The sequence below is a fragment of the Rutidosis leptorrhynchoides genome, chromosome 9 (genome assembly GCF_046630445.1).
Source record: "Rutidosis leptorrhynchoides isolate AG116_Rl617_1_P2 chromosome 9, CSIRO_AGI_Rlap_v1, whole genome shotgun sequence".
Lineage (NCBI taxonomy): Eukaryota > Viridiplantae > Streptophyta > Magnoliopsida > Asterales > Asteraceae > Rutidosis > Rutidosis leptorrhynchoides.
In genome coordinates this window covers 48826267-48837512 of record NC_092341.1, presented here as the reverse complement: position 1 = coordinate 48837512, position 11246 = coordinate 48826267, and the positions used below count along the sequence as shown (strand labels likewise).

General features: G+C 33.4%; 1 protein-coding gene across 1 annotated transcript; it reads left to right on the top strand.

The window, feature by feature from the left end:
* Positions 1-4917: 4917 nt before the first annotated feature.
* LOC139865652 (peroxisomal membrane protein PEX14-like) lies at positions 4918-10327 on the top strand. Its single transcript, XM_071853732.1, has 12 exons — positions 4918-5012; positions 5286-5521; positions 5608-5656; positions 6622-6815; positions 6987-7179; positions 7290-7379; positions 8224-8270; positions 8354-8396; positions 8482-8555; positions 8919-8963; positions 9066-9134; positions 9625-10327. The coding sequence occupies exons 1-12, from the start codon at positions 4967-4969 to the stop codon at positions 10129-10131; spliced, it is 1593 nt and encodes a 530-aa protein (XP_071709833.1). The 5' UTR covers positions 4918-4966; the 3' UTR covers positions 10132-10327.
* The last annotated feature ends 919 nt before the right edge of the window (positions 10328-11246 follow it).

Sequence of the window (11246 nt, the reverse complement as noted above, 5' to 3'; positions counted from 1 at the left end):
GTAAAGTACTTTTTGTGTACATTACAGATATGAAAATCTCTAATCTCAGAAGTCAATACGTTTTAGCATACAAGTCCATTTTCATGCATGTGCTGGAAAAATCTATGTTTTCATTCGATTAGGCATATTACGAGTTTTACTCAAGCAAATGACATGAGATCCTAGTGTAAATTGAGTATTTTTGAATTATCCATCCAATGGTAATCAATACATAAGCCAATTCTTAACCCATCAATACCAGTTTTCTGATCAAGCATAAAAACACAACGATAATTCAAACGGTCATAACTTAAGCATACGGAAACGAAATCAAGCGATTCAAAAGAGAAAACTCAATAGTTTTTTGACACCAATCCACCTAGATACATTGTATTAACAGTAATTAAACCAATTTTTATCAGAATCAACACAAAGCATTTCAATTTGTAATCAAAACAATCAATACGAACAATCTAACGATTAAACAAGCATACAAACACCATGAATCGAGCAATTGAACAACATAAACTATGAAACCTTATGAAATCAGAATTTTTAAAGCTATGTTTCATGTGATTATACCTTTGATCGCGAAAATAATTATACCCACGCGTAGAGGACGATGTGAATTTCAATCTTTGTGTTGAAAGCTTAATCTAAAAATTAATTTTTGATGTGGTGGTGTTGGGTTGAAGATCAACGGACAAAAGGTGAGGGAGGAGCCAAAATTGTCGACTAAATTAGGGTAGGGAGGAAGAATGCAGTGTTTTGTGATTTAATTGGTAATTTAAATGGGAGCCTAACCACACTAGTTAAACGCACAAGCCCAAAAACAAAATTAATGAGGTGGGATGGGGGTTCACAGATGATTGGGCCCACTAGGGGTATCCTGGGCTCTCGTTGTCCAATTCCTTGTACTCGTGGTCCGTTTCAAGTGCCATTTAGACGTACCGAAGGCCTGTAATGCTAAACCGATCGTTAAAACGCAACCAAACGTTTAATTTATTAAAAACCCAATAAATTAAATATTTTTAAAAAGTTAATAATTATTAAAATAATTATTAAAATAAACCCGAGCGTTTCGTTGCTCAAAAAGTAGTTATTCAAACTGTATCGTTTTTATGGTATTTCTTTATTCGAAATATACTTTCAAATTAATACCAACCCATATTAATTATCGTAACCCTCCAAGGATCAAGTATGTATTTAATACACATAAACACATAAAACGTCAAGTAATCGCCGTTAAATAATCTAACAGAAGTTAACGGAAGTGACGGAAAAAGCAGGGTTGTTACACAAAGCATTAAAAATGGTCATTTTAGCTTCATAGTTTTTGCCTACATCTACTTTGTGTTCCTTAGTCCATTCTTCTTCGGGTATGTATATTTTAGTTTTCTTATCATCACCAAACTTAAATGGAACATAATCACCTTTAGTAATAATGTTCCAATAGTCTATATCTTTGGAGCGAACATACGTTTCAAATCGATGCTTCCAATAGCAAAATCCTTCACTTTCAAGAAGTGGAGGCTTTTGCATGGAGCATCCTTCATTATAGTTCAAGTTCTCAAATTTTTGTTCCATGATCTTAAACTTTAAGATTTTCAAAAATTAGTCTTAATTTCAAATCAGTAATTTTTGACAAAATGTTTAGAGCAACTGCTCTGATACCAATTGTAAGTAACTATAGGATGGTGAATATATACTTGGTCGATTTTTAAAATTTTCTTTGTATTTTCTTGAACTTGAACTTGATATAGTGTGACTTGAAATGTTTGTTCTCAAATGAAACTAACAAGATATATGTATGTAATGATGTAATCAAAAAGATAAGGGAAGAGAGAACAAACACAACGATTTATAGTGGTTCGAGAAGATGTTAACTAATCTTCCTTAATCCAGTCCTCAATTCTACGAATTGAGATTTTTCTTTACTATGATACTACAAACTCGGTGGAGTGTCCGGATACAACACTAGTACTTCGATAAGCCGCAACTTGTGAACTCTTACGTACCTTTGAAGACTTCACAAACACCTATAGCTCTTACCACATGATCCTAATGCACTATCCTAGTGAAAACACAACTACCTTCTAGATCCCTTTAAGAAGATAGTTTACAATTAAACTTACAACTTAAGCTTACAAGTACTCTTGCTAGAATCACTCTAAAAAGATTATAATTTAATTATAAGAATGATATCAGTAAGTATGAGAAAATATGAGTGCAAGAGGTGAGTCTTCAAATGCTTCAAGGCTTGGCTTTTATAAGAAAAAGAAATCTGCCTGAAAGCTGTACGGCTCGCTGCACGGTCGATCGTGGTTCGACCATGTACCTCTGACATCTGATTCTTATGGCCGTTTTTGTCCTTTGAAAATTGTCATTTTCCCTTGTTGAATAGCTGAAACTAAAGGCCAAGTATCTCTGAAATCATCCCCATTACCCCTTTTGTTTTGGACATAAGTATGGAAGTTGACATGTCCATAAAAGAAGAAAGTCTTCAAGCTTTGACCATTTGTCATTGATTACTTAAAGAGGTAATTGCAGAATTTTGTCTCTTGACAAACCATTATCTTCCAAAAACTTCATCAACCTTTCTTAATTACTTGTCATTTTGCTAATGGAAGTACATTGCCCTTTGGAACATTGTTACAACTCAAATGAACTAGTTTGAGTCTAGTTGGAACATAATGATCCTTGTTACAATTTTGACTAGCTTGAACTAATCACATTTACATACATACAATGGTACATAAAACTAATGGGAGAACACCTCTTTAATTGGGACTTCAATGACTATTATTAGTATGTTTAAATGACATTATGTAATGAGATAAAAAGATATAACACTTGTGTGTTTAATCTAAATTTGGCTTAAAATGTCATTAAGATGTCATTAGGTGTGATTAGTAAAAATTGACATCTTTTGGTTCAAAACTCCTTTGAGATCAAAGAGGGCAACTATTATAAGTATGTTTAAAAAGGTTTTATAAATTATAGATGCCTCAAAGTGGTTTAACTTAAATTGGATGAATTTGGTAACAGAGAAAACTACGGTCGAGCTGCGGTCGACCGTGAGGATAGTCGTAGATTGATAGTTTCAGAAAAACTTGAATTCGTTTGTACAGGACACACACGGTCAGGTTCACGGTCGACCGTGGTGCAGCCGCGTACCATTTTTACCAAGATGATTACTTATGCATTGGTCTTTTGCTAGAGATAGTTTTGGCTTATGAACTCATGTCGTCTTACATATGATTAACCACTTATCTCTTTTGTGTCATCATCAAAACAAAGTGATTAACTTTTGAATATTATGATTGGAATCTTAACCAACAACGATGGTTTCGGGGACACGCCTCCGTCATTGGTGGTGAAGTAAAATATGGCGATGGTTCAAGGACATGCCGTCATAATTGGTGGCGGTGATTCAAAAGGGAATAAGCAGCTCTCGATTCGGTGGTGAAGTAGAATATGGCGATCGTTTTAAGGAGACACTGTCATTATTGGTGGCGGTGTTTCCAACAGGAATAAGCAGCTCCCGATCAGTGTTTTCGATGGTTTTGTAGAGAGTTGGAAAAAATGAAAATAGCAAATAGCAATTTTGAGATTAATTAGAGAAATTATACATATATATAACAACAAAATAATTGTATTGTAGTTTAGGGTTTCAATTTGGTACTCAAATTGTCGTTTCACTCATGAAGACTTTTTGAAGTTAGTGGCCACATGACATGACCCACATTGTGGTAACTTAGGTTGAGATTTATTTATTTATTTATTTTTTATTTTTTGTGTTTAGTTATAAAAATATTAACAAAAGGATTTTACATGGTATCTTTTATAATTATATATTTTTAGTTGATTAATTTTTATAAATACATGTTTTTTTTCTAACGATAACTTATTAGATGTTGTTAATGCGCATAAATGAGTTGTGCATAACAATTAGTATTTACTCTTTGTTTAACAATTATTCTTTTGTGCTAACAATTTAATCAACTAATTTATGTGGATTCAATTGGTTAATTTATTAAAAATTAAATTACGCGGATTTGGTAGGCTTAACTATTTTTTTTTTATTTTGTTAAACACGGTACGAGATATTTTAACGGGACACATATAGTTTTGTACAACGATAATTATTGTATCGTCAATAATGCAGTTTGGCCCAGCAATGCGGGCCCGGCCTATTTCTAGTTAAAAGAAAAGTGTGGAAGAATTTTTTTTTTTGGCAAATGGATCTAGAGAAGTAAAGCGTTTGGGGAGAGAAACTCTAAATGGATGTGAAGAATAATGTACAATAGAAATAGAATAAAGTACTTGTATGTATACACATAAAACTTAGGGTGCGTTTGATAAACTGAATGATTTAGCGCTGAATGGTTCAGAATCTGAATGATTCAAAGGCTCTGAATAAAGCTTGTTCTGAATGAAAATAAGCTATTTGATAATCATTTAAGATGAGCGATATAAACAGAGTAAAATTACCTTATCAAAGTGTAATATGAATAAAATATTCAATATACTTGTTAGTTAAGTGTTCATGATAGGATTTGAGGAAAAAATTACTAAAAATTTAGGCTCTTAACCATTAAGAGAGTGTTTCATCTCTGAATGGTTCAGCACTGAATTCTGAACTATTCAGCACTATATGTCATTCAGAGGCCAGAAACAAACGCACTGAATGCTTAATGGTTCAGCATTCAGCACTGAACCATTCCATTAAGAGGCAAACAAACGCACCCTTAAAGGTGCAAAACAAATGGAAAACAATAAGAGGACTAAATCTACAAAACGTAAATCTAAAAGGTCTAAAAAGTAAAATATAGCTTGGTGCAAAATAATGCGAAACTCTGCCTCGGGATGAGGAAACCCTTTGATTCATTAAATTAATGTAGACATACACTTTCTGTATGTATAGGTTTATTACAAACTTCCTTTTTTTAGAAAATAAATGAATTTCTAACTGCGCAGTTTGAAGATGGCAACTCCTCCAAACCCTACTGATGGAAACCCCCAAAATCCAGGTCTAAATTCAGTTGAATTTGAGCTTAAATATGTATACACAATTCCGTTTATGTATATATATATGCCAAGTCTGAATTCATCGTTATTTTAGCTTAATTAAGATGATCGATTTTAATTTGCTTAACAGAAACAGTATAGATGATTGACTAAAATAGTATATTAATAGCATCCATTTAGTATATAGTAGTAGCTATTTATGTTTTGATTTAATTTGAGAATTAGAATTATACTTTAGTTAGAATCAATATAAATGTTTTGATTCGTGATTATAGTTCCAGAAACTGTAAAGCCAATGGATAATGATAAGGAAGATGCCAATAAAGGTGCTGCGAAGGAACCATCGATATTTGTTAACAAGGAACCGGTACGTGAGGATCAAGTACAGAATGCTGTGAAGTTTTTATCGCATCCGAAAGTTAAAGGATCTCCTGTTGTGTATAGACGATCGTTTCTTGAGAAAAAAGGACTTACTAAGGAGGAAATAGATGAAGCATTTCGTCGTGTTCCAGTATGATTTGTACTTGCTAGCATTATATGGTGCGTAATACGCAATCATAGGACTATTAATAGTTTGTGCTTGGTGTTTAATGGCAGGATGATTCTCCCAGTCTTTCAACGACTCAACCGGTTGTTGCAAACCAAGGTAAAATTATGTCTATGTAGAAGATTCGTAGTTTGACTAGTAATGTTATTAAGAGGTTAAGGGTGGGTTTGTTTACCTCTTAATTGAATGGTTCAGTGCTGAATGCTAAACCACAACATTTAGCACGTTTGTTTCTGACATCTGAATAACGTATGATACTGAATGGTTCATCATTCAGTGATGAACCATTCATAGTTAAAACACTCTTCTAACCATTAAGAGTCTAAATTTGTTATATCCCCATCCAGAACACTTAACAAACAATTATATTGAATTTTTATTTATTTATGTATTGTTTAATAACGTAATTTTACCCAATTCATATTCGTTCATTTAAAATGATTATGAAACAGCTTATTTTCATTCAGAACCGAGTTTATTCGGAGACTTTGTATCATTCAGATTATGAATCATTTAGCACTAAATCATTCAGTTATATGACTTTTATCAAACGCACCCTAATTGTCTGAAAATGTATCAAATTTTACCCGAATTTTAATTGTATGTATCCAACTTGCAATTATTGTTATTGTTTATTCAATCATTTAGTTAATTATGTTGTATAAATCTGCCCTCTTATAACTTGTAAATGGCGACGCAGCATCGTTTCTAATAACGTCAACAATTTACTGATCAGTGGTCACTGAAAGTAGCAATAACTGAAAGGTTGATTCATGCAATCGAAAGCTTTAAACTTGAATACATACTATAAACTCTATAAAGTTCTGAAACACTTAATCGTTAAGGCTAATGCATAAGCCACTAGATTATTACACACTTGTTGTTTATAGGAATGTATAAAACTATAGGAGTTATAGATTTTCCATCATTGTGAATCTTTATACGTCAATCTGGTATGGTCGTCTAATGTAAATTAAGTATGTACATTTTTGGGTGATGGAAGTAAAAGTCATCTAATGTGCTGTTATTTATTAGTATTTATTATTAATATGATATGATAATAGGTAGCCAGTCACAGGCTGCATCGAATATTCAACCACAAGTGGCAACACAACCTCTGCAACCCGCATTAGCTGCTCCAGCTGCTCCCGAGTCTAAATATGGGTCCTTGACCGGGTCACGATTCCATTGGTCACATGCTATTCTTGCTGTAGGAGTTCTTGCTATCTCGGGTGCTGGAACAGCTGTAGTTTTTAAGGTAAAAACATGTTTTTAAGGTAAAAACAATATACAATTGCTTCTTGAGTAAGGTGACTTTGACTTTATGATGTGTTGCACTTAGCTATTAGCTAACCGTTTACCTGTTTGTTGGCGTTTTTTTAATGAAATAGTTATGCTGTCACCTGACATTTTTTGGTTTGTTTTTTAGAATGCTGTTGTTCCAAGATTGAAATCTTGGATACGAAAAGTTGTTGATGAAGATGGTGAAGATGACGTGGCAAATAAAACCAACAAAAAGCCGACTCTGGCTGAAGAAGCTGCTGCTGCTGCGAAAGCGGCTGCAGCAGCAGCATCTGATGTGGCCCTTGCTAGTCAGGAGATGTTGGTGTCAAAAACCGAAGGTATTTTTTTGTCTTTTTCATCTTGAAAATTTCCTGTTTCTTTGTTGCATTTGTTTACTTACAATTTTTTTTATTTTTTTATTATTTTTTTTATTTTTATTTTTTTGCAGAGAAGAAATACTTTGGGGAACTATTGAGTCTATTGGACGTGCAAGTACGGGAAATGAAGTCAATGAGTAACTCAATAAGGAAGTTGGAAGGTAAAGCTGAAGTTGCTATGAAATATAAATATAAAATACAAATATATAAATATCATAATATATTATAATTGCAACTTATTAACTGCAGTATATACAGATAAGCTGATAACATATTTCTTGCTCTTTCTTTTGTGTCGTAATATATTAGCATGGTTGAAATTTTTTATTAAGTGCTCATTGTGAAAACATACGTCTCACATGATAACCCTTGTATATGCTTTTAACAGATCAAAGAACATATTTTTTGTTTAATACTAATCTTGGAACTTTCTTTTTTGAAAATCCTTTGAGGAATTCATAGATATATAGTTGTAAGGGGTTGGATGATTGCTCAAAACACGTCGTGTAGGATTGACATGCCAACACTTGTTTTTGTACTATTTCACCTTTTATTTCCTTTCTCGATAATAAATAGTAATTCATTCACTAAATATTAATGAAGACTACATTATGTTTTTTGAATTATGCGATATAGGAGTTCCATCATACATGATACATATCCCATATCCCATATGAATTATAAGTAAGCTTCGGGTAAATTTCAACACATCCTCCTGTCCCCTATGCTATATGTATTAATTTTACTTCACTCGAATTAATCTATTTATAAGTGAATGAGGATTTATATTAAAATATCTACCATCTGCTATCTAAGATTACAACATTACTTCGCAGGATCCCGATTTAGTAAATTTCATGTTGTGGCGGCTGTACCTTTAAACTAATTTGAGCTGAACAGATTACAGTAATGAACAGAAGAACATAGTTTCAGTTTTACTCATGAGATATGAACCTAAATTTGGTTTAAAATGTGTAGCCCATTAATTGTGTATGTATCTTTCAGACCAAACCAACAATTCAGGGAGAGAAGTTCAAGTCACTAGCACAAGAGTGAGTTAACGATTGGCGTAACATGAATCTATCAGTTGATTTTCTATATTTTCTTTTACTCATTTGATTTTGTTATACGCCAGCCTCCTTATACAAATGGTAGGCCGGAGTACGATTTACGATCAGGTAATCATTGGTCAAATACAAATCATGCATTCTTTTTCTTATGATTACTTGTTTATTAGCATAATATCTGCTATTATGTGAACAGCAAGATCTATGTCACCACCCCCTGCATCTGTAGAACCATCTGCTACACCACCCCACCCGAAGTCATATATGGAGGTAACGTTTTTGTGTGTTTCAATTGTCTGATAAAATTATATTAAGCTAGAACGACTGATTAACGTAATTATATACTTTTGGTATCTTATTTAACAAGCTAAGCAAAAAAGTTGGAGAAAAAATATTTTACACAGATCCAACCTAATCCCTTGCAACTCGTATGTAACCATTACCATTTTAACCTTACTCAATTAGTCTAACCGTTTTATTATCCCGACTCTAATTATTCCTCGTGATCGTTATTCTCATTTTCAACAAGTACCAACTGTATCATGCGTATCGTGTGTTGCGATGACACTAGTGAATCTGCTTCCCTATCAATTTTAAGATCTCTCTAAAACAATCATTTGCTATGGATTGCAGATAATGTCTATGATTCAAAGAGGTGAAAGGCCTCCCAACATTCGTGTAAGCCGTCTTTTTAATTTTTTTGGTAGTTACGGGGTTGTTCTTGATTTTTTTTTTTTTTTAAGTTTGGTTCTTAGTACATTCATGCTTATTTATCTACAGGAAATCAATGATTTACCACCAAATCCTGACCAGCCTGTATCAAATCCTCGTTTAGCACCGAAACCTAAGGTTCCGATTCTACATTCTTATTACATCTGAAGTTCACAATCTTCCAAACTTTGAGTTTATAGACTTTGACTGTATATATAATTTGATACATGAATATGTTCTGCAGATAGTTCTGTAAATTTAATTACACTTAAATGCATGCAAGTATGCAACTTCACTATTTTTCTATTGTATAATTTGAACTAAAAGTAGTTCTATTGTATGTATCAACTATTAAAACTTGATATAGTATGTATCTTACCTCCTATAACATATAGAATGCATGACGTGTCACCGGTTATGATGACGTGGCATAACATACGACTGCCAAAATCGGTAACCCGATTAATAGGTCACCGGATGCACATAATTGCTTGTTTGGGAAGTTTAATACATACAATAGAAAGAATGTGTCAATTTGATACCTTATGATGTAATTTACCCTGTTTACTTTTCTATCATCCTGATTTTATCTAATACTCTTATGACTTTTCGTTTCTTTACTGACTAGCCATGGGAGGCCGCTCAGTCACAGTCCAGCTCAGCGTACCCTCCATATGAAAACAGCAATGGAGTTAACTACCATGCCCAAGATAACGGGTCGGGGCCCGCATCAGTGTACCATTCTAACGGAGAAGGTGCAGCTCCTTGGTGGCAACAAAAGAATGCCCAGGTCAATGAAGTAGAACCTGAAGAGAACAAAATTGGATATTCAGGTCAAACCAGTGAGAGACCTATTCAACGGTCTTCCTGGGTCCCACCTCAACCACCTCCCGTAGCAATGGCAGAAGCGGCCGCAGCAATCAGACAACCGAAAAAGTCAACATATGAAAAGGAACAACAATTGACCGATGACCAGTTCCTGGCTCGTTCTGCAGAGATAACTGATGAATTACAGAGGGTCACAAAAATATCTGAATCAGGCGGTGTGTCGCCAGATTTTGGTGCAGAGAGTTCGGTAACGACGAACACGAGTGAAATTCAACGAGAGGAAGAAAGCTCCTATTACGAGGCTTGAACACCTAAGAAGAACGCAAGGATCGTGCTTTTTAAGGTATTTGATATTTGATATGTGCATTATATTTTATGGTTCAATACTTGAAATAATGTTGTAACTAAACATAAAGCTCATACTTGAAAGTTTCAAATATAATTAGTGAAAAATAATGTGAACCTCGTATTAGCATATATGTGCAATTTTGAACTTGCAACAATCTGGGGTGTACACCCAAAAAAAAAACACACTGGTATCTCGTTTCAGTTATTGTACTGTTATTATGCTCACCCCAGATTTTTTTTATGTATTTTTATTATTATTTTTGTATCTGTAGTGTGGTTTGGTGAAATAAGTGACGTGCTACTACTTTCTGGTTTAGGCTCTTGCATCTGCGTGTGGTACTTACTGCATTGTATATCGTACGTTACAAGTTGCACATCTTTGACTCGCAAACTAATCAAAATTGAAACGAATTATTGTATTATTTTTGATCTTTGAAATCAGCAATCAAAGTTATGATTACTAGAAATTCAAACTTCAAATATTTCATGGAGAGGAGAGATATTTTGATAGTTGCTTTTGCAGAATCGATAAGCAAACAATAATTCATTTATATCATGGATAAATATGATATCTTTAACCTTGTATTAGATGTGGATCTCAGCGTGTTACACATGGATAATAATAAAAATGATATGGACACTGAAAAAACGGAGTCTCAATTATTATTGATGTATCTTCTTATTATTATATTAATTAATATTAATATTATATTTTTTTTTTTGGAAACGCCAATAAAAATTTTATTAACATAAGACTTAAACTAACGCAGCGTCAGATCAGGTCGCGTCAAACGAGCTGGCGCCATCTAACGCTCCTGACGCCTTTATCGCGGCGTCAGATTTTGACGCTATGGGATGTCAGTTCCTTTTTTGACTGAAAAAAATGGGGCTTCAAAAAGGGTTGTGGCAGCATGTGATTGGTTGGGGTAATATATCCGTTACCCAACGGAATATATACTCGTTATATATATATATATATATATATATATATATATATATATATATATATATATATATATATATATATATATATATATATATTATAATTCAGTAGGCTTATAACTACCTTTAATG